The sequence below is a fragment of the Pogoniulus pusillus genome, chromosome 4 (genome assembly GCF_015220805.1).
Source record: "Pogoniulus pusillus isolate bPogPus1 chromosome 4, bPogPus1.pri, whole genome shotgun sequence".
Taxonomy (NCBI): Eukaryota; Metazoa; Chordata; class Aves; order Piciformes; family Lybiidae; genus Pogoniulus; species Pogoniulus pusillus.
In genome coordinates this window covers 31,104,120-31,128,957 of record NC_087267.1, presented here as the reverse complement: position 1 = coordinate 31,128,957, position 24,838 = coordinate 31,104,120, and the positions used below count along the sequence as shown (strand labels likewise).

Genomic DNA, 24,838 nt, shown 5'->3' with positions numbered 1-24,838 from the left:
AAGGCCAGGTTGAACAGGTCCTGGAGCAGCCTAGTCTGGTGGAAGTAGTCACTGCCCACATCATAGGGGTTAGAAGTATATTATCTTTAAGGTCTCTTCTAACACAAACCATTCTGTGATTCTATAGTAATTCTATGAAGTGAAGGCAAGATGTAAGAGCATCTGAGACCACTTGCTCCACCCTTACGAACTTTGTGCAGACTGTGAGACTGACAGATGACTCACTGTAACACCCTCCCACACTCGAACTTAAGATCTTAGCTCTCAGAGGGGTGATATAAAGGAAAGCCTGACAACAGGGGAAGGGCTGGGTACCAAGAACTGTGTAACAACTTCAAATGTATCAATTATGTAGACTTTCTGTAGTAGTATTTTCAATACCTTTCTTTGCCCATCTAGTGCCTCACCCACCACCACCTCTGCAATGGCTGAGAAAATGAGGAGTATTACACGGGTAGTATACATTTGCTTTCGAAATGATTTCTTTTAAAGAGTTGTTTCAAACTGCACAAAACCATTCTGCATGTTTCATATATTATACTTTAATGAAACATGCTTTTAACTCTACATTCCTAAAGAAATAGGGTATAAAATAGGACAACATAACCATGATTTGGGCTGAGTGAGAGTAGCTGGAAAGGACTGGTTAGTTGACACTAGGTCAACTAGATTGAATAGATTTTATGACTGCTGTAGATCCTTAGTGCCATCCTCCAGGATGCACCACCACTAGCAGCTGAAGAGGCAGACACTGTTTAGTCTTAGAAACATAAATAGTTCATTATGTTGGTTTCAAACACTAATTGGGTTGATATTGAAGCAGAGTTCAACCACTTTGTGATAATCCTAAATGGACTTTTTTAAGTTTGAAATCAAAGAGTTCAAGCTTGCCTTCAGGTCTGCTTCATCTACAAGAGTATCTTTTAGTAATCCAGTACTTCCTTTCTGTTTCTACAAATTTACTATAAGTAAATAAACCTGACAATTCCTTTGCTTTCATTTTTTAAAAAACCTCAAGAGTAGAGATTTCATCCCAAAACTGTTTATATATCTATCCAGAGAAGACTTTCTGTAGTCATCATAAGATTCATGGAAGCACTTCTGGTCTACCCTTTCTTGTTACTTCTTCATTTTTTCTTCCCTTAAGAGAGTGGCTTCTGACTCAGTATTTGTTTAAACTGACAAAGAAAGTTATTGGGAGGCTGAGAATTATTTCTTCATCTTCTTGTAAACAAGAGCCAATTCTTCAAAGGTTATGAAGAGGTATTGTGGATATTTTCTTAAGCTTGCACATCAGAGGTATGTTTGCTTTCTTCCCAGTTCTTCTAGTGTTCCTAAGAGCAGAGACAATCTAAACAGAAAGTGAGAGGTCATCCTAATTGCCTCTTAATCAGGAGGCAACCACATTCTTAGTTATTTTGACAAGAAGATAAAACTCTAATCTGCTTTTAGGTCCAAGGCATTTTGAGCCTAGAGATCTGGAGTCTAATGAGCTTGCTTTTTATTGTGTTCTTACAGAATACAAGAGAGAGTAAGTAGCTAGGGAAGGGAGACTACTTAAGCTAGCACTGTAACTGAAAAGTTGTTAGTGAAATTACTTTGCAGGTAGTCAAGTGGACTCTTCACTCAAGTAGGCTCTTTGGATTGTACATTGTCTTGCCTGGGACTGACCATTGCAAGTCCAGTAATATCAGTTAAGGGTGGGGAACAATGACTACCAGAGTGTAATAGTTATGTTACAAATAATAGTAGAGTAAGATACCATCCTGCCCAGTAAAAAGTGAGGAGTTGCCTTTTTTTTTTTGTCTTCAGACTCTTTCCTGAAAAAGGCATGTGGGCCCAGCATTGACTGAGATGGAAGTGTGTTTGGTTAATGAACTGTTTCATGAACTAGAGACAGTTCCTGTTGCCGTCAAGTGATATGTGTACACAGTCAGAAAAGTAGTGTACATATGCTTATATGAGAGTGTAATACATTGAAAATGTTTGTTTTCTGTTGCGTGGGTAATTTTGTGTTTGCAAACTGCCGAGTGCTTGATTTCGCCATCAACGAGTTTTTGCATGCACTTAAATATAATCTAAAGCTGAAGAGAAACATAAAACCCTAATACCTGGAGAGGCTCTGACGAATTCATCTGATGTAGACCACATTTTTATCATTAAGGATTTCAGAGCTGTTGAAAGCAATCGATACATATTTTTTGCCAGCCATATGAATACAGTTGGACACTTTGGGTGTTTGGGTGTTTTTTTTTTCAAAACTAGATAAATAGATTTAAAACTCTTCACTCTGTAGTTATTGTATTTTTTTCTCCAGTGCTAGAAGTCCTGCCATTTCTGAAGGGACAATTGGTTTACTCCTGCTTAGCATTTGGATTTAACAAAGAGCTAAATTTAAAACAAAAAATAAATTATAAAGCAGGAGGCTCAGATATTATGAAAATAAAATCAGATTTGAAGCAAAGTATATGTGAACAAGATGGGTAAATGTTACTTTTTCATATAGGTCAGTCTCTGTCAATGTTGATACGATGCACAGTATATGTGATATAGAATCAGTCAGGGTTGGAAGGGACCACAAGGATCATCTAGTTTCAACCCCCCTGCCATAGGCAGGGACACCCTACCCTAGATCAGGCTGGCTAAAACTTCATCCAGCCTGGCTTTAAACACTTCCAGGGATGGGGCCTCAAACCACCTCCCTGGGCAACCCATTCCAGGGTCTCACCACTCTCATGGTGATGAATTTCCTCCTCATATCCATAGACTGTCATGATTTCTGTTCAGCTACCACAGAAACTAGACACTGCATCTTGAAATGTCTGATTTATACATATGAGACATTTTTACATTGAACATAGTACAAAAGCCTTGACCTGAAGAAATGTTTCTTAACTGAAATAGGCTTTCTGGAGAGGTGATTGGTGGTCCTAGCCTGTCCTTTTTTTAAGAGGTATTTTGACAATGCCCTTAAATAACATAATTTAACTTTTGATCAACCCTGAATTAGTCAAGCAGTTGGGCTAGATGATCACTGTAGGTCCTTTGCAACTTCTTTTCTTTTCTAATGTAATTTTTTAGCAAAGCACTGGGCAGAAGCAGTTATTTTGACAAATCTTTGACAAAGTTCATGAAACTGTGGATGGAATAAATCTGCAAGTTTTAACTTTTATTATTTACTGATTACTTTTTATTTTGGTTTTCTTCCTGTGGAAATAGCTGTCATTATGCAGAAAAAGAAACCTTTATTCCATCATTTCTGATCTGCCCTGTGTTTTCCAGTTTAGATTAAACAGGTGTGATTCTGTGTGCTGTTTCCTGTTGTCATCCTGTACTATTGCAACCGTTTTGGAAGGTCCATCCCAGAATGGGCAGGTGTAGAATGAACTCCTTCAGGATTTGTGATGGTAGAATAATGCTTCCACACAGACATTCCTAGACTATTTTGCTGTAGGTATTTGATGTGAATATGCCTCCAGGAAATGAATTTTTTTATATGAAAGGCGTAGTGGGCACAGAACACACACTTGCTGTGTTTGGTTAAAGTAGCAGTGTGTTTCTCTTATTACACAGGTTAGGAAGGAAAAACAGATTTTTCAGATATTTCTGGTTTCTGAGTTTGTGATCTTTCCTAAGGCTGTTTTCTGTGACAAAATGGTGTAGTAACAAAGAGAGAGCTTTTCTCAGGAAAAAAGGAGAAAATTGCACTCTGTACTTCTCAGTCTGTACCAAAAATACCCTTGACCGTTGAGGAGGTAATGGCTAAAGTTCCCAGAATACATCCAGTCTTTTTTCCTCCTTTTCTTTTAGCATTTCTTTTAGTTGCAGCTTGTCCTATGCCTATGTGCCATGAACTTTCCATATATTTAAAGGAGGACTTCAGCTGTTTTCCCTCTGAGATGAATGCACAAGTCAAATTGAGCAGCCTCTTCAGCTGCTGGACAAACCAGACCTTTATTTTTTTCCCTGTTGGCATTTAATCTTGGTACTAAGTTCCTTCCAAATTTGGCTGGATTACTTGAACAGCTTGTTAAATTCTTAGGTACTATTTTGGGTGATTATTAATGATTTGGAAGATTAGGCATGTCTACAAACTTTGCTGAAGACATTGTTTACTTATGGTAAAATGTGTGAAGGGGAAAACTTGAGAATATTACAAGCTGTGTTAGTTCAAAGTGGTGAATTAATGACACTTACTGACCTGAATTACAACGTTAAACTTCGGTGTCTCAACCCTTACAATCAGGGATACTGTCTCTGTAGTAATGTTCTTAATTCAAGTAGTCTTTGAGCAGATAATGATCAATGACCAGACACGTTCTTAGGAAGTATTACAGATTTGTACCTTATTCTTAGATAGAATCATAGAATCATAGAATCAACCAGGTTGGAAGAGACCTCCAAGATCATCCAGTCCAACCTAGCACCCAGCCCTAGCCAGTCAACTAGACCATGGCACTAAGTGCTTCATCCAGGCTTTGCTTCAACACCTCCAGGGACGGTGCCTCCACCACCTCCCTGGGCAGCCCATTCCAATGGGAAATCACTCTTTCTGGGAAGAACTTCTTCCTAATATCCAGCCTGTACCTACCCTGACACAACTTGAGACTGTGTCCCCTTGTTCTATTGCTGGTTACCTGGGAGAAGAGGCCACCCCCCACCTGGCTACAATGCCCCTTCAGGTAGTTGTAGACAGTAATAAGATCACCCCTGAGCCTCCTCTTCTCTAGGCTAAACAACCCCAGCTCCCTCAGCCTCTCCTCAGAGGGTTTGTGCTCCAGGCCCCTCACCAGCTTTGTTGCCCTTCTCTGGACATGTTCCAGCACCTCAACATCTCTCTCGAATTGAGGGGCCCAGAACTGGACACAGTACTCAAGGTGTGGCCTGACCAGTGCTGAGTACCAGGGAAGAATAACCTCCCTTGTCCTACTGGCCACACTGTTCCTGATGCAGGCCAGGATAGTTTCCATAGTGGCTACTTGTCCTGGGTTCAGCTAGGATAGAGTTAAGTTTTTGAGTTCCTTCACAAGAAGATGGGATGGGGCATAACCAAGACAGATAGCTGAAGAAGCCAGCTGGTATTTGATGCCATGCTGATGTCATAAGCAATGGGCTGGCCAGGGCAAAGTGGAGAGACTTTGAGCTTGTCCCTCTTTTATTTTTTTTCTCTCTGATGCAAGGAGGGAGAGACGAGTTGTACTGTCTCTGTATTCTGTTAAACCTTCTTTATCTCAGCCGATAATTTATAATTAAAGAGGAGTAGGAGACAATTTTTTGTTTGGATTGGCAATTCTGATATTGCAGAACTTACTATACTGCCTTCTAAAGCATTTAGTAGTGGTCACTGTCAAATACGGATTGGAATTGATGATTGACTGATGGCAGTTGGTCTCTTCTTCCAGACAACCAGCAACAGAACAAGGGGACACAGTCTCAAGTTGTGCCAGGGTAGGTATAGGCTGGATGTTAGGAGGAAGTTCTTCACAGAGAGAGTGATTTGCCATTGGAATGGGCTGCCCAGGGAGGTGGTGGAGTCACCGTCCCTGGAGGTGTTGAAGCAAAGCCTGGATGAGGCACTTAGTGCCATGATCTAGTTGATTGGCTAGGGCTGGGTGCTAGGTTGGACTGGATGATCTTGGAGGTCTCTTCCAACCTGGTTGATTCTATGGTTCTATGATTTTTCTGGGTTTGTTAATACTTAGCTGAAAATGTGCAAATTGAATTTAAGATGAAATACAATTTCTCTGAGAGTTACTAAGTCCATATATAAAAATCCCACTTCTGAGTGGATTAGAGAGGTTCTTAAGGTGTAGCATGTGCAGGTTTCAGGTTCATTTGCAAATCGTAATTTTAATCCCCGTGCCTGTTTTGGCTAAAGTAAATATGACAGATGTGTCCAATGTTCTTTTAAAGCTATCTTTTGTTCATATTGCTTGCTCTGAAATATGGACTTGGCAGTCCCTAAATTGGGAATACAGCATCTTCTTCAGTAAATCATGAGTGGACTGCTTAGAACACCTGTATTAAGCAACTTATTAATACACTTTTCAGCACTGTTCAGTAGCACGGGAATACTGTGATTTATATCTGAAGCAGAGTAATAAATGGTGACCTTTGAAGAGACTGTACTAATTACTAAAAATAATAAGCTATAAGGGATATAAACTGGTTATGTAATCCTTCCTCTTGCTCCAGGGTAGGATTGAATAACTTATTAAGTAGCTGCAAGTCCTAATATGTTTTTAAAAACATTCAGTGGTGGAGACTCTACATCGTGTCTGGCCACCTTTAGCAATGAAAGGTGGTAAAACAATGGATGAAAGCTCAGTTTCTGCACCTGCAGTGCAGAAGATTCAGTTTGGGGTAAAACCTGATCCTACCTGCTCTGTGGAGACCAGCTTCAATTTGCAGGAGTGTTTTCCTCATTCCTGCTGATTTGAGTCTTCTCGTCTGTGTATGATTCTCAGTTGGTTGAAGTGTGGCTATGATATTGGGACTGCATTGCATAACAAAGAAATTGGTTCTTGATATTTATTCCTAGGTATTTTGTAGACTTTGGTGTATGTTCTGCATAAGCTTTAGTTTTTTTTACGTTATCACCCATGACAGATTCTTACAGATACGTCGTGAGGACTGAGATCTCTTAGCCATTCTTTTAAGCAAAGCCTAGGCATTTGTCTTCAGCTAGCAAGTTAACCTCTGGTAGATATTGTGATTTAAAGGTATTTCTGTTCCTGATGTCTAAATTTAATGTGCTTGTTGTGTGTTGGTTTTCATTTTGTGGTAATGGAGTATATGAGCAAGAGTTTGTCAAATCCAAACTGTATAACAGAATTAAATGTAAGGCAGCTCAAATGTTAGTGTGACTGAGCTTGAGTAAGTTTTACATATTCTGAGAGCATAACACTAAGCTGAGTCTTGATCAAAATTGTTAAAAACTTACATGCATTAGTATTTGATTTGTATATTTCACCATTTTTTGGGAGTAAAATTATTTTAATCTCTTCTTTTAACAGAAATCTTTTGGACAGAGATACATTTTCTAAATCTGATCCAAGTAAGTATATATTTCTTCTTATCATGTATTATAAATATGTAAACACTGCCTTAAAATCAGGTGAGTGATTTTTCTTCGGTCTCAGATAAGTTTACATAACTTATGTGACAATTATTTAAAGTAATTAGGTCTTTACACCTAAGTAAGTTACACTTGCAATTTTTGTTACACAAACTAGGATTTTAAAGACTCTGTATTTAGTATTGTTTTCCTGGGCTACGTGGTCCCTTATTTAGCAGTCAACTTAGTTTTCCTAAAATTAATAGATGCAGAAAATTTGATGGGTTGGTTTTTGAAAGTATCTGTTCTAGATCTTTTTCAAAGCTAGTCAGAAACTTATAAATACACTAGAAGCACTTTGCGCTGCTGGTACATAGCACCCAGTAATCTTAAAGTCAAACACTGAAAAATAACATTAAGTGAAATTGTCTCTGGGAAACACAAACTTTTATGATCAGAAGTAATATGGTTTACTAGTTAATGTTCTCAGATATGTAAGATAGTGACATTCACTTTCCCCTGTGGCTTTCAAAACTTATGACTTTTCTATTTATCCCATTTATTCCTTCCTTTCCCACATGCTAATGCTCAAAAAATGCTCAAAAAAAAAAAAAAAAAAGATTCCTTCATGAAGCCTTAGATCTCTTATTTGAGCAGTTCAAGTACTTTAGATCAGCTTCAACTTATTTATTTCCATTTCCCCATTTGGATAGGAGTTTGAAGACGTTTTTGAGGGATTATTGTAATTAATATGACATCAGAGTCTATATAAAACTGTATCTCTGGGAACCTTTAAGAACAGTGAATCTTACCACTGATGGAGATCAATATCATGGACAGTTTCCTGACAATTTCTAGGGTGAGTTTTATAGGAAAGATGAAAGTTAATAAAATATTCTAAATTTACAAAGTATTTATCAGAAAGTCTAGAATGTTTGTGTTTTTCTATCAAGTCTCATTAGAACTCATTAGGTGGTGGAGTCACCGTCCGTGGAGGTGTTCAAGAAAAGACTGGAAGAGGCACTTAGTGCCATGGTCTGGTTAACTGGGTAGGGCTGGTTGATAGGTTGGACTGGATGATCATGGAGGTCTCTTCCAACCTGGTTGATTCCATGAACTGATTTTTTTTTTTTTTAAATTGTAAATACCACTTTGAGATGCACATGTATGTATCACTGCACCTTATACTTAGAGAGCCCATAAGAAAGATTAGGGTAATCCCATTACAATCATAGAATCAACCAGGTTGGAAGAGACCTCCAAGATCATTGAGTCCAACCTATCACCCAGCCCTAGCCAGTCAACTAGACCATGGCACTGAGTGCCTCATCCAGGCTTTTCTTGAAGACCCCCAGGGACGGTGCCTCCACCACCTCCCTGGGCAGCCCATTCCAATGTCAATCACTCTCACTGTGAAGAACTTCCTCCTAACATCCAGCCTATACCTACCCTGGCACAACTTGAGACTGTGTCCCCTTGTTCTGTTGCTGGTTTCCTGGGAGAAGAGGCCACCCCCCACCTGGCTACAATGCCCCTTCAGGTAGTTGTAGACAGCAATGAGATCACCCCTGAGCCTCCTCTTCTCCAGGCTAAACAACCCCAGCTCCCTCAGCCTCTCCTCATAGGATTTGTGTTCCAGGCCCCTCACCAGCTTCAATGCCCTTCTCTGCACACGTTCCAGCACCTCAACATCTTTCTTGAATTGAGGGGCCCAGAACTGGATACAGGACTCAAGGTGTGGCCTGACCAGTGCTGAGTACAGGGGAAGAATAACCTCCCTTGTCCTACTGGCCACACTGTTCCTCATGCAGGCCAGGATGCCATTGGCTCTCTGGACCACCTGGGCACATTGCTGGCTCATCTTCAGCTTACTATCTATCAGTACCCCCAGGTCCCTTTCCTCCTGGCTGCTCTCCAGCCACTCAGTCCCCAGCCTGTAGCACTGCTTGGGGTTGTTGTGGCCAAAGTGCAGAATCCTGCACTTGGCTTTGTTCAGTCTCATCCCATTGGCCTCTGCCCACCCATCCAGCCTGTTCAGGTCCCTCTGCAGGGCTCTCCTACCTTCCAACAGATCAACACCTGCTCCCAGCTTGGTGTGATCTGCAGGTGTCATTAGCAGGACCTGTTGCTGCAACAAGGCAAGGAGTAATGGTTTTAAACTAAAAGAGAATAGATTCTGCCTACATAAATGGAAAACGTTTTTGCAGTGAGAGTGGTGAAACAAAGGAACAGATGCCCAGATAGTGGTAGAAGCCCCATCCCTGGAAACATTCAAGGTCAAGTTGTATGGGGCTCTGAGCAATCTGATCTTGTTAAAGATGGCTTTGGTCACTGCAGAAGGATTGAGCTACATTGCCTCTAAAGGTCCCTTTCAACCCAAACTATTCTATGATAATAAATATTGCATGAGATTATTACTAGTCTAAATCTTCGTTACATGTAAAGTAACTGCCACAACTGTAGCTTAGATAAATATCAGAAAATATCTAGCTATACTGCAAATTCTTAGCTCTTTTATCCTCATTTAAGGTATTATATAAATGATTCTTAAACTAGAGAGGTGGCTCCATTCCTGGGATATACTCTCAGAAATGAAGAGCCATTGGTGGTGGAAGGGAACAGAAGTCTACTATTGCCTCAGCAATAAAAAGATGTAAATGATAACACTGGTTCCTATAAGCCCTCCAAAGATACAAAAGCCACATTAGAGTAAGCTGACTGTGAAGAAATTGGATTTGGAAATAAAGGTTCTGACAGCCTTCCAAGAGCAGGACCAGAGTAAGAGACTGAGATGGTTTTGAGGTGGAACTTCACACCACTGTTGTTTCTTTTTAAACCCTTTGTGATGGTTTGGGTGTGCCCCGCCCCCCACACTTTAGAAGTTACCCAGACTAGTCTCAGCTGGCTCTGGGATTACAAATGAAGCTATTTATTTACAGCTAGCACAATATACAAGCAGATATTTACAGTATATACAGTTATAGACAGAAATATACAAGGTAAAAGGTAATACAGAAACACAACTCCCCTCCCAGAAACCTGAGTCCCCAGGAAGAGCTCTCAACCACCCCTGGACCTTCCCCCTGCCCCTCTCAACCTTACATCAGTCCCAAGGAAGAATAGAGGTTTGGCCAAGAGGTTATGAAGCGAAGTGGGTTAGGCCAAATGGAAGGTGAGGTTAGGGAGTTAAATATTGCTCAGTCAGAGCCCAAGGCAGAGAGTGAGACAAAAATGGCGAGAGTGTTATCTAATGTTTTCATTTCTTCTTCAGCAAGACTCTGAAGGGAGTAGACATCACCATTGTTTTCCTTTCACAGCCTATGATCTAGTTCTTCTCACCAAAACATTCTACCCTGCTTCTAAGTAGCACACCCTTTTGTATTGTGACTCTTGTCAGCCATGGTAAGAGAAGGTAATTTACCTTACAGTAATATTCTTTAGTCCTTTTTTTTCCCCCATAACTTTCCTTTTATTTGATTTCATAAGCTAGGGAGATAAAATAGTGTCAGAATGTTTATTTTCTGAAAATTTCATGGTAATGGTATTTTGCAGTTGCACTGCTACTTCTCCTCAATATTAAATCTTTTATTTTAGTATATATTTCTGTTCTACATCTTCAATATACAGTTATTACTTGATTTACAGGGCAAGATGTAGTACAAAAAATTAAGCAGCAAATGGACAGTGAAAAATGGTTGTATTTAAGAAAAATCTGGACAATACAAATATCTGAATAGTAGAAGTACACATTATCTGTAAAGAGGAGCTTTTCTTCTGAATGGATTTCGGTTCTGTGCTTAGCTGGGGTATGATGAGTTTCTAGTTGAAAAATTAGATGCCAGCTCTTGTCAAAATGGACTGAATCCACAATTGTATCTGCTTTTGACATTAGTAATTTGCATTCTTGGAAAGCACCACTGAAAACTGGAAAATACTTGTTGCAGAAGCAGTATCATTAGTTTAAAAGAGTTTGTAGTAAGGAAGATGTAAAAGGATTTGTAAAAGGACTGTGTGCAAGAGCCTAGCTCATTCAGTGTTGGCAATATTAGTTAGGGGTATTTCCAGAGATTACTTTTTTTTGTCTAGTTGTTTTTATCTATGGAAACTGACAAGATTTACTTCTCTGAGTTACCTTGTCGCAAGTCTTTGTAGATGCAGAAGTTAATCAGAAGTTCCATAACCTTCAGACACTTTTGTAGCTGATTTCATAGCTTCCATTTTGCTCTGTCCATTTCACTTCATTCTTAGGGTAATACAGTTCAGCAACACGCTCCAGAGTGTGTTGTGAAAATAAGCTTATTGGTTTGGATTCATCATACTATAAGCAGGAACCAAAACTATGGTTTCATTTAGAGTAAATGGAGGAAGTTGTATTTCAGAGAATGATTTTGGAAGGTTTTGTAAAAGCTTTTTCTTTCTACAAGGCATCTTATGAGAAAGATTGAGTGTTAACTTTTAACTCCTGTGTGAGTTGTAGTATGGAACTTGTATTTTTCTGCTCTTATTTGGTACAGCCTAATGAGACTTTTTGTGTGTCTGTGGAACATGCCTTTCAAGTAAGAAGAAAATAGAATTTGAAGCTTGATTTAATTGCTGCTTTGGTCTGTTGATGATTCTGGTTTCATTGAGAACAAACAGGCTTCTACCTTTATTGTTCAAGACTGTGTTATTTTTAACCTTCTGAAAAATAATGATTGGCACAGGAAAATAATATGTCAGAGAAAAGGGATTCCAATATCTGTATTTCTGTGGTTTAGAAAAGACATGTAGTGGAATTTCAGGTAGAAAATTCTTTACAGTTGTCAGCTGCAAGTAGTTCAAGACCATAGCAAATAAATGTATAGTAGTCCTTCAGTGCAAATTATTGGTACTTATAGTAGTGTTTTTAAAAGACCTGATTATAATAATTGTATCTCTCATCAGTCTCTGTGATGGAAGCTTCAGTGAATTCTGTACTTGAAGAACAGACTTGTGAAGAGAGTTATGCCTGTGGGATTGTGCTGCTTGGTCTTTCAAAAAGAACTTAGCTCAACAAACTTACTTGATTCAATTCTTTTGTTATGTTCTGGTGTGTGGGTTTTTTTTTCAAAGGGTACATATGCATATGTAAGATAGATATATATATATATATATATATATATATATATATATATATTTAAATTTTCCAGTAAACTCTTTACTGCTAAGGATTGTCAGGTGATTTGCTGGAGGTCAGGTATAAGTGTTGTCTCCCTTTTTAGAGCCATCTTATTTATTAGCTTGTTGCTGAAACAACTAGACCATAGTGTTGCTAATCTGGTTAGGTATGCTGAAGAGCAAGGGAAGATGTCTTATGATCTGATTTTCCTGGTTATTAATTTCAGTGGGACAACGGATTACAAAATTGGTTCACTTGATTTTAAGAATAAGTTAAATTCCAAAAATGACCAGTTGTCTTCTTTTCACAGTCTGTGTTTTGTACACACAAGCCATTGGAAACAAAGAATGGAGAGAGGTAAGATACATGTTCATAGATGTGTAAACTTCTTGATTATACTTAAGGCTGGTCATTTGCCTTAGCACAGGGGCTGGCACAGCCTCTTGAATGTCATGCTAAACAACAGGACTACTATCTAGTAGTAAGCCCTTAAAACCTAGTCACGTAAAACTTGGTTTCCATACCTCTATCACCTATTTCCATCAAAAGGGAAAAAGATCAGAGAAAGTACCTAAGTTTCCTGTTTTACTGTCTCCCTGACATAAGTGAAATCAAACTTAGCTATTGATCTGTACATGGTTTGTGGATATCAACAGAGCAAGACACTCAAATAATACAAGCTCTATGGAAAGTCACAAGTGTGCTGATAGTCAGCATCAACAAAACTGGTCTGTAGTTGTGGCAGGATCTGCTTTTCCTGTGTAGTGTTTGAGAGAGCTTAGATGCTGCTGAATAATGTATGAAACAGGCAGCAAAGGAGGGAGGGTATTGTGTGCCTAGACTGAACTAGGTCTTCTTAACCTGTCAGAGTAAACACTGGGGAGATCTCTTAAACTGAGTCAAGTACCTTTAAATTGAATATCTGCAGCAGATCAACATTTATAGGCTGGAACTGTCTCCCTTATGTTATTCTTCCAAAAAGTTGACAGTGTTAGGGGAAGGGTGGCCATTTTTCAATTGATAAAATGCATTGTTTAACAGCCTTATAGAGAGGATTGATGGAACTGTTCTTCATTGTAGATGGTCCACTTCGTGGCCCTGCATTCTAAAAACAGCCATGAGAGGAATGAACTTTCTTAACCAGTTTTCTCAGTAAAAGGGAGGAGGTCTGATGTGCTTGTTTTCAGAACTGATATTTTATGTGATTACTACTGTGTGAAAAACAATCCAGTGGAGGGGCCAGACCTCTTCCTTTACATTTGGTGTTCTTGCTAGTTGGCTGGAGAAAGGCATTTTCTGCTTTGCTGAAACATGGTGAATGTTGTTTTCAGTCTTGTTGAGATGAGAGAAAAGCTCATATAACAGGGTAATATGTGGAACAATGTGCCTATTTTATTTGTAGTTCTTAGTGAAATTGCTGCTCTGCTTTTCTGTGTGCTAAGACAGCCTCTCAATGTACACACTGGATCACAGTCCTCTGATTTGTGGGAAGAAATGTCAGTTTGTGGACCCTAAATGTGACTTCACTGTTCTTATTTAAGTTGGTAGAAGTAGAGTTCTGAATGTTTGGGTAGCTAACTCTGAGAACAGAAGAGTTGTCAGATACTCAGGTGACTTGGTGGATTGGTGCAGCTTATAGTCAAGCCTAGATCATCAGTGGAGCATTCATATCCTTTTCTTGTATAGAGTTAGGAGGATTTTGTCAGAAATTCTGCCTTTTATTGTTGTCTAAAGCTTATATGTAATTTTGTGGCATTTTCATACTTCTGTGGTACAACTGTTAAACAGCAACCATTCTTAATACCATAACTCTTCTGATGGTGAAATCATAACATTATCACCTTACTTAGAAAGTATTTCCATGTGCTTGTCTTGAGGTGATTTAGGAGGCTCTTAATAGGAAGATTGTATCTGCTCTCAATTTTAACAGATGCACATTTGCAATGCTTGAAGTGTATCACCACCCTGTAGCTTCTGCATTTTTTTCTCCTTAGAATCACAGAGTGGTAGGGGTTGGAAAGGACTTCTGGAGCTTGAGTCCAACCTCCCTGCCAAAGCAGGATCACCCAGAGTGGGTCACACCAGGAACATGTCCAGGCAGTTTTTGAAAGTTTCCAGAGAAAGAAACTCCACAACCAATCTGAACAGCCTGCTCCAGTGCTCCGTCACTCTCGTAGTAAAGACATTTTTCCTCATGTTGAGATGGAACTTGCTGTGATTTGTGTCCATTGCTCCTTGTCCTGTCACATGGCACCACTAAAAAGAAACTAGTGCCTTCTTCTTGACACTCCCCCTTCAGATATATGTAAACATTAATAAGATCACCTCTCAGTCTTCTTCTCTCCAGAGTAAATAGCCCCAGGTCTTTTGGCCTTCACTTATAAGACAGATGTTCCAGTCCCTTAATCATCCTCGTAGCCCTCTGTTGGACTCTCTTTAGCACTTCCCTGTATCTCTTGAGCTAGGGAGCCCAGAACTGGACCCAGTCCTCCAGATGAGGCCTCACTCGGGCAGAGTAGAGGGAGAGCAGAGCTGCCCTTGACCTGATGGACATGGTCATCTTAGTGCACCCCAGGATACCATTGGCTTTCTTGGCCACAAGGGCACATTACTGTTCCATCAATAACTTATTGTCTATCATGACTCCAAATTCCTCCATTGAGCAGGTCAGCCCCTAACCCGTGCTGGTGCCTGATGTTGTTCCTTAACCAAGGCAAAAACTCTTGAACAAAGCAATGGGCAGTGGTATTGCTTGTGTTGTGTCTTTGCACTGGTTTGAGAGTCTGTTGGCTAGGTGATGCACTTTGGTGCGCAGTTATGCTATCATATGCCAATTTAGGAAATAGAGGAGTCAAAACACACTTTTGTGTGACAGTTGCTAAAACATTTAATGACTTTGGCTCTTTTAAGACATAGTTATCTCTTCTATTGTCTGTCAGGAGAAGGTCTAGGTATTTACAACTCAGACAACTGTTTATGCTGTTTATAGTTAATGGGAAAAGATAGCATCCTGAGGGCAGTCAGTGAGAGCTAATTTAGATTTCTGCATTAGATGAAATAGAGGCATTTTTAAAGAATGAGTCCAGTCATCATCAAAAGCCTCTATTTTTGACTATATCAGATGTAAAGTTTGATAAGCAGAATCCCATTCCTACTAGCTGTTATGAGATTCACAATTCAGAGGCTGGCATGATAGAGGGACTGAATCAGGATTGCATTATATTTATACCAGTCATAAGAAATAAGGTAGTAGGTAGAAGATTAGTTATGATATTGCCCATCTCATTTATATGTCTTTATTTTTGTGCTTTTTCTGCCTGCAGTGGTGAATGCACTAATACTTTCTTTGCTTTTCAATAACATTTTGGATGTGACCATTTTGCTGCATTTCAACAGTTAACATTTTTCTAGCTTGACAGAAGTCACCTGGAATTGCTTGAAAATGACAAAACTGAGACGAGTAATAATGCCTACACATACCATCAGGTGCTTAAGTGATGATGTTCAGTCATGGCAACATACTTTACCTTGTTTCTGTTCCATAATCATTTATGCATAATTCTTTTCCTTCTTTTGCCTCTTGAACACTGCAGAAAATGCTTCAGGGTCATAATCACAGTAAATAATTTAATAATCTCCATAATATCCCTAGCACTCTATTGCATTTTTTTCCCTTCAGATGGATTCAACATAGTAGTAAATTCAGACCCTCATTTTAATGAAGGATAGAAGTTTTCTAGGCACTAACTCCTGTTTGTCTCTGGTACAGATTCCATTGTTTTTGCCCAGCATTATTCTTGCACACCAGATCCTCATCAAAGAATTGAAATATTTTGTTCTTATTTGAATAGAATGTCATTTTTCAAAGCAGTTTCCCCATTTTCACTTACAGCCTGATCATCAGGTATTTCAATGAATATAATTGGCAACAAATACATCATCAGAATCTGAGCTTTGGTTTTAAGATACTTCCCTTTACTCTGTGAGGACTTGTCTTTGAAATACGGCTAAGTATTACTTAGAGTTGTCTGCACAAACCTTAAATAATGTATTGAAAAACTCTGAATTGCTGAATTTTGAAAAGGGCACTATTTCAGAAAACAAGAGGGTGCACCTAAAAGGTAAATGTTAAATTAATAATAGACATTGTAAAACAGTCAACTGCAGTTTTACTGGCAAGGGTTTTACCAATTCTAAGTATTAAGGAACTGCCTATGGAGTGAGGCTGTGAGCTGCTGGTCCATCTACAGTAAGAATGCATTGGATGCAAATTAGATTTATTTACCTGTCTGAAAGTCTGTTTTCTCTCTGTCATCGTGCTTCACCTGCTGCCAAATGTATTTCATAGCCTCAGAAAATTTCTGTCACATCTTCTGAAATTGTTCATGGCTTCCCATTCTTCAGGCCTTCCTCTTCATTAGTTCTGTTTATGGTTTTGTTGATTTTTTTGCTTTGTTTTGTTGGTGGTTGTTTTTAGTCTGGTCTAAATATGCTGAAGACAAGAAAAAGCTCTTTTTGACTGAGTCATCGAATTGAGAGAGGAGGCACTTAGGCAAGATGGTAGTGAAATCTCAAAATAGCAAAGATGACCAGTTTGTAAGGAAATAAAAAAATACTGTCACACATGGTACTTGGTGCTTATGCTGTGTAGTTCATCAGCAAGAAAACTTCACTTTTTATGTACTTACATTGCTATCCTAATTTCTGTATTTTGGTATATGTTAATTTTTTCTTCATGTGCACAGAGTGTCTCATTCATCCATGCCATTTTATTGTCTGATCACTCAGTGTGTCCCCTTGTACTCGGAACTGGTGAGGCCACATCTCAGAATACTGTGTTTAGTTTTGGGCCCCTCACTACAAGGAATACATTGAGATGCTGGCATATATCTAAAAAAGGGCAACAAAGCTGGTGAAGGAGCTAGAGAACAATCGTATGAGAAGTGGCTGAGTGAACTGGTGTAGAAAAGGAGGCTGAGGGGAGACCCTATTGCTGTCTACAGCTACCTCAAAGAAGGTTCTGGTTTGTGAGGTGTCTCTCTAGTAAAAAGTTATAGGACAGGAGAGAATGATCTGAAGTTGCACCAGGGGAGCAACTCCTGTGCAGCCTGTTCCAGTGCTTAAGTCACCAACTTTGAAGTTATTTGTGATGCTTAGATGTGGCCTTTAGGGACATAGCTTAGTGGTGGACTTGACAGGTTTAGGTTTATGTTTGAACTTGATCTTAAAGGTCTCTTCCAACTCCAGTGATTCTGTGATAACCTGATTGATTTTGTTCTTGGGCTACAACTCCCTGTGTTCTCTATTTTTCTGTGTCTTCCATATATACAGAAATGTAGGTCCCACACGATGGAAGAGTCTCGTCCTCTCCTTCAAACTTGTCTTAATCTGAGGATTTAAAGAACTTCACTAACCTTTCTTTTCCTGCCTGATGATTAAGAAGTCTCTCAGGACAATTTGCTGTTTGAATCTGCACAGCCTGGGAGATAGTTTCATGGATATCTTTGCAAATATGTGTGTTTTGTTCTTCTGCAGTGTAGTCATCCTTGACTCTTCTTTTTGAAGATCTGTAGTTCTTTGGATCTGGAGTAGGTCAGTGGTTATGGCATTTCAGTACTAAGGGTAAATCTCTGTATGAATCTGATCCTAGTGTTTGAGGAAACTTGAGCAGTTTGCTGTAAGAGTGCAGACAGAACAACCGTGACATGGATGATCCTTATGAGCCCATTGTTGTAGTTTCTCATCCCTCATCTGACAAGCAGCTGTTTACTGGCTTGTATCAGAGGGTGGCCTCTCATTTTCAATGCATAGGTTCAAACAGTGCTAAATGCTTAGATATCGCTGTATATTTCATTTTATCAGCCATTCCAGCTTTCTGCTTTCTTGGCTACAGTGTTGTTGAATGTTGTAAAGCATGCAGCTGACAGGGGAAGAGTTTATTTATGAACATTGAGATTTATTTGGCCTGGATCTGATTGAAGTATATAAAAATTGATTGCTGCTACTCAGATGAAAAAGAAAGACTCTTTAACCCAGGCAAGTACTCCAGCCATGCTTACTCCCATAGAAATGTAAGCTTTCTACTACTGCTATCATTTCTCATTAATACATGGCCATAGAAATCTCAAGTATTGGTTCAAGAGAGTGATTTTTATAGCACTCTGCCTGTCAACTTTATTCCAGTGTTTCGAAGAATTGCCTTGCATCATTTCTCTAAAACTGGTGGGTTATCATCCAAAATAAACAGTAAGGGTCAAACTATTTGTTCATGTTCTAATCTTTTTCCACAGGATCACAGGACATTAGGGCTTAGAAGGGGCCCATGGAGGTCATTGAGTCCAACCCCTCTGCCAGAGCAGGACAATACTATCTAACACAGATCACAGAGGAACACATTCAGACAGGCCTTGAAAGTATCACAGTATCACCAAAGTTGGAAGAGACCTCATAGATCATCAACTCCAACCCTTTACCACAGTGCTCAAGGCTAGACCATGGCACCAAGTGCCACATCCAGTCCTGCTTTGAACAGCTCTAGGGATGGCGACTCCATCACCTCCCCGGGAAGCCCATTCCAGTGTCCAATGACTCTCTCAGTGAAGAACTTTCTCCTCACCTCAAGCCTAAATTTCCCCTGGCGTAGCTTGAGGCTGTGTCCTCTCATTCTGGTGCTGGCCACCCGAGAGAAGAGAGCAACCTCCCCCTGGCCACAACCACCCCTCAGGTAGTTGTAGACAGCAATAAGGTCACCTCTGAGCCTCCTCTTCTCCAGGCTAAACAATCCCAGCTCCCTCAGCCTCTCCTCGTAGGGCTGTGCTCAAGGCCTCTCACCAGCCTCGTCGCCCTTCTCTGGACACGCTCAAGCATCTCAATGTCCCTCCTAAACTGGGGGGCCCAGAACTGAACACAGTACTCAAGGTGAGGTCTAACCAGTGCAGAGTACAGGGGCAGAATGACCTCCCTGCTCCTGCTGGCCACACCATTCCTGATGCAGGCCAGGATGCCACTGGCTCTCTTGGCCACCTGGGCACACTGCTGGCTCATGTTCAGGTGGGTATCAATCAGCACCCCCAGATCCCTCTCTGTCTGGCTGCTCTCCAGCCACTCTGACCCCAGCTTGTATCTCTGCATGGGGTTGTTGTGGCCAAAGTGCAGCACCCTGCACTTGGAGCTATTGAACCCCATCCCATTGGACTCTGCCCATCTGTCCAGGCGGTCAAGGTCCTGCTGCAGAGCCCTTCTGCCCTCCGACCCAGCCACATCTGCCCCCAGCTTAGTGTCATCTGCAAACTTGCTGATGACTGACTCCATGCCCTCATCCAGGTCATCTATGAAGATGTTAAAGAGGATGGGGCCCAGCACTGATCCCTGAGGGACACCACTAGTGACAGCTGCCAGCTGGATGTGGCACCATTCACCACCACTCTCTGGGTCCGGCCCTCCAGCCAGTTCCTAACCCAGCACAGAGTGTTGCCATCCAAGCCATGGGCTGACAGCTTCGCCAGCAGTTTGCTGTGGGGGACAGTGTCAAAGGCCTTGCTGAAGTCCAGATAGACCACATCCACAGCCTCCCCACATCCACCAAGCGGGTCACCTGATCATAGAAGGAGATCAGGTTGGGGAGGCAGGATCTGCCCTTCCTAAACCCATGCTGGCTGGACCTGAGCTCTTTGCCATCCCTCAGGTGCGCTCTTATCACCCCCAAGAGAACCTGCTCCATCAGTTTTCCTGGCACTGAGGTCAGGCTGATAGGTCTGTAGTTCCCAGGTTCCTCCATCCGACCCTTCTTGTGGATGGGGACCACGTTGGCCATTTTCCAGTCTCCTGGGACCTCTCTGGTGAGCCAGGACTGCTGGAAAATGATGGAGAGCAGCTTCGCCAGCTCAGCTGCCAGCTCTCTCAGCACCCTGGGATGCATCCCATCTGGTCCCATGGACTTGTGGGTGTCCAGATGGCTCAGCAGGTCCTGAACTAATTCCTCATGAATTTCCAGGGCAGCACACCACTCCCTGACCCCATCCCCCAGTTCAAGAGGCCACTTGCCCTGAACTCCTCCCTCCTTGCTGTTGAAAACTGAGGCGAGGAAGGCATTCAGGACCTCAGCCTTTTCCTTATCGTCAGTTACAGTGTTCCCCTCCTGGTCCAGTAAGGAGTGGAGGCTCTTCTTGCCCTTTTTAGAATTGATGAATTTATAGAAGTGCTTTTTATTATCCTTCACAGAGTCGGCCAGCCTAAGTTCTAACTAGGTCTTAGCCTCTCTAATTTTTCTCCTGCATAATCTGGCTACAGTCTCCAGAGGAGGAGACTCCACGACTTCTCTGGGGAGCCTGTTCCAGTGCTCTGTGACCCTCACAGCAGAGAAGTTCCCCCTTGTGTTGAGGCAGAACCTCTTTTGCTGCAACTTACACCCATCTAATCCCCCTCTAATCCATGAGGAAGCAGTAAGGGATCTGCTAAGTCACTTGGATCCTCACAAGTCCATGGGACCGGATGGGATCCACCCTAGGGTGCTGAGAGAGCTGGCAGTTGAGCTGGCCAAGCCACTCTCCATCATTTATCAGCAGTCCTGGCTCACTGGAGAGGTCCCTGAAGACTGGAAGCTGCCAATGTGATTCCCATACACAAGAAGGGTCGTAAGGAGGAGCCAGAAAACTACAGACCTGTGAGCCTGACCTCAGTGCCAGGCAAGGTCATGGAACAGGTCATCTTGGGTGCCATCACAAAGCACCTACAGGATAGCCAAGGGATCAGGCCCAGCCAGCATGGGTTTAGGAAGGGCAGGTCCTGCCTCACCAACCTGATCTCCTTTTATGATCAGGTTACCCGCCTGGTGAATGTGGGGAAGGCTGTGGATGTAGTCTACTTGGACTTCAGCAAAGCCTTTGACACTGTCTGCCACAAGAAGCTCCTAGCCAAGCTGGCAGCTCATGGTTTGGACAGATTCACTCTGTGCTGGATCAAGAACTGGCTGGATGGCAGAGCCCAGAGAGTGGTGGTGAATGGTGCCACATCCAGTTGGCAGCCAGTCACTAGTGGTGTTCCCCAAGGATCAGTGCTGGGCCCAGTCCTGTTCAATATCTTTATTGATGATCTGGACGAGGGCATTGAGTCCAGCATCAGTAAGTTTGCTGATGACACCAAGCTAGGAGCAGGTGTTGATCTGTTGGAAGGTAGGAGAGCCCTGCAGAGGGACCTGGACAGGCTGGATGGGTGGGCAGAGGCCAATGGGATGAGATTTAACAAGGCCAAGTGCAGGGTTCTGCACTTCGGCCACAACAACCCCAAGCAGTGCTACAGGCTGGGGACTGAGTGGCTGGAGAGCAGCCAGGAGGAAAGGGACCTGGAGGTACTGATAGATAGTAAGCTGAAGATGAGCCAGCAGTGTGCCCAGGTGGCCAAGAGAGCCAATGGCATCCTGGCCTGCATCAGGAACAGTGTGGCCAGTAGGACAAGGGAGGTTATTCTTCCCCTGTACTCAGCACTGGTCAGGCCACACCTTGAGTCCTGTGTCCAGTTCTGGGCCCCTCAATTCAAGAGAGATGTTGAGGTGCTGGAACATGTCCAGAGAAGGGCAACGAAGCTGGTGAGGGGCCTGGAACACAAATCCTATGAGGAGAGGTTGAGGGAACTGGGCCTGTTTAGCCTGGAGAAGAGGAGGCTCAGGGGTGATCTTATTACTGTCTACAACTACCTGAAGGGGCATTGTAGCCAGGTGGGGGTTGGCCTCTTCTCCCAGGTAACCAGCAACAGAACAAGGGGACACAGTCTCAAGTTGTGCCAGGGTAGGTATAGGCTGGATGTTAGGAGGAAGTTCTTCACAGAGAGAGTGATTGACATTGGAATGGGCTGCCCAGGGAGGTGGTGGAGGCACCGTCCCTGGGGGTCTTCAAGAAAAGCCTGGATGAGGCACTCAGTGCCATGGTCTAGTTGACTGGCTAGGGCTGGGTGATAGGTTGGACTCAATGATCTTGGAGGTCTCTTCCAACCTGGTTGATTCTATGATTCTATGATTGCTTCTTGTCCTATCACAGGGAGCAAGTGAGCAGAGCCTGTGTGTCCCCTCCTCCTCCTGGCCAACCTTCAGATACTTAAAACTCTAAGTCTTTTTTTTTTCCAGCCTAAAAAGGCCCAGGTCCCTCAGCCTCTCCTCATAAGCCATACCCTCCAGTCCCCTATTCATCCTCATAGCCCTCCACTGGACCCTCTCCAGCAGATCCCTGTCCCTCTGAAACTGAGGAGCCCAAAACTGAACACAGTATTCAAGATGAGGTCTCAGCAGGGCAGAGTAGAGGGGGAGGAGAACCTCCCTTGATCTGCTGGACACACTCTTCCTAATACACCCCAGGATGCCATTGGCTTTCTTGGCCACAAGGGCACATTGCCATGCCATGATTAATTTGTTATCCACCAGGACTCCCAGGTCCCTCTCCACAGGGCTGCTTTCCAGCAGATCACCTCCCAGCCTGTGCTGGTGCAGTTTGTCATTCCTCCTCAGATGCAGGACTCTGCACTTGTCCTTGTTGAACTTCATCTGGTTCCTCTGTGCCCAGCTCTCCAGTCTGTCCAGGTCTTGCTGGATGTCTGCACAGCCTTCAGCTGTCTCAGCCAAGCCTCCCAGCTTGGTGTCATCAGCAAACTTGCTGAGCAGACACTCTGTGCCCTCATCAATCTCATTGATGAAGATGTTGAACAGTACTGGCCCTAGCACCGATCCCTGGGGGACACCACTAGTCACAGCTCTCCAGCTGGACCTGGCACCATTGATCACCACCCTCTGAACTCTGTCTTGCAACCAGTTCCTAACCCACCTCACTGTCTGCTCTTCCATCCCACACAATCATGTGCATCCTGTGCCCATCCTCTCTTAAGAGACTTGGGGATTTTGTTTTGAATATCCAGTGTCTTCATTACTCTGTAGACCTGGAAGTTTCTTGTGACCACATCAGTATAATGCTTATCCCCTTTATAGCTATTACTGTGGGTTAGAACAGCCAAAGAATAAAATAGAGTGATTGTTAATGAATAAACTTGCTTTCTAAACAATTTTTACCTTAAAACATATTCAGAAACCTTCTTGCATGGGATCTTAAGCTTCCAGTGAGACCAGGGAATCATTCTACCTAGATATTAAGAAATGATGTAAAGTCTTGACAAGGGAGTATACAAATTGACACTATATGTTAAACATCCTTTGCCTTTTAATTTGGAGGTGGAATCATTCATTGAGAAGATAGTTTCACTTTTCTGTCTTTTATAGGAAGTACTGGAGTATGGAGATCTCTGAATAAGACTGTCCCAGGGAGGTGGTGGAGTCACCATCCCTGGAGGTATTTAAACTGAGACTGTATGAGGCACTTATTACCATCGTTTAGTTGATTAGAAGGTGTTAGGTGATAGGTTGGACTCGATGATCTCAAAGGTCTTTTCCAACCTGGTTAATACTGTGATACTTTAAATGCTGCTTGGAGTCAGTCCTCTGCAGTTTATGTGCATACATCCATAGTCATTCAAAGGCTTAAAAAAAAGAGTTGCTGGCAGTGATCGTTTCTTTAAAGCACACAAAGAATGTGACTGAAGTTCTTTACCATTTTATCTTTATAAGAATCAAGCAATGAGAGGGAATTGCCCAATTCTGAGAGGAAGAAACAGTGGACAGAGTATGCTCTGTCCTTCCATACCATGTATATGTTAAGTACGCAGGAGCCTGGATAGGGAGGCTCCTGTTGGAGTCTGGGGGGCTCTGTGCAAGTCATAATTGTTGGATTCACATCTGAGATGTGAAAACATATTTAGGAAGTACATCCCAAAACCCTTCAGTTACAAGAAGACTTATTCTGCCTGACTAGCCTAGTAGCTTTCTATGATAAAATGACTGTCAGTAGATAAGGGATGTGATCTATCTGGACTTCTGCAAGGCCTTTGACATGGTTCCCCACAACATCCTAACTGCTAAGTTGGAGAGATCCAGGTTTGATGGGTGGACTGTTCAGTGGATAAGGAACTGGCTGGACAGTCACATCCAGAGGGTAATGCTCAGTGGCTTGCAGTCCAGTTGGAGAGCAATGACAAGTGGTGTCCCTCAGGGGTCTGTACTGGGACATGTGCTGTTTAATATTTTTATCAGTGATATAGACAGTTGGATTGAGTGCACCATCAGCAAGTTTGTAAATGACACTGTTGGGAACTCTCTGGAAAATGGGGGCACGAGCCCCTGAAAGCTTGTACCATCAAGCCTTGGATGTGAGGTCTGAGTATTGAAGCACAGTAAGCCACAGCGCTGTGTGTGAAGAAGCTCAGAGGAATTTGTCCTTGAGCCTTCTGATAAACAGCTTCTGTGGGGCTGTGTGCAAGGTAGGAGGGAAGTAGAGAGGATTATGCAAATTCCAATACTTAGGTGCACTAAAAATGCTTTTGCAGTAACCACAAATAGGGAAGATTATGCATATTCAGATATTTAGATGCGCCACGTAATAGAGAAAAGCATTACGTTGTGTGCTGTGTATGATCACATTTATCACCCTAACTGCAAAGTATGTGCTTTGTAACTTGGAGTCTGATGCTCTCAATGAACAAGCAGAGGCTTGGACAGCTAGCTCATACTGGGCTGTTTCCTCACTTTCCCCTTCCCTTCTGCATGACACCAA

General features: G+C 42.1%; 1 protein-coding gene across 2 annotated transcripts in view; it reads left to right on the top strand.

The window, feature by feature from the left end:
- Positions 1-24,838, top strand: part of CPNE8 (copine 8) — a 92,160-nt gene that overhangs the window by 7,698 nt on the left and 59,624 nt on the right. For both annotated transcript variants that reach the window (XM_064142468.1, XM_064142467.1), the window contains exons 2-3: positions 7,017-7,057; positions 12,505-12,551. In XM_064142468.1, coding sequence (XP_063998538.1) covers positions 7,017-7,057; positions 12,505-12,551 — 88 coding nt within the window. The remainder of the gene's footprint in view (positions 1-7,016; positions 7,058-12,504; positions 12,552-24,838) is intronic.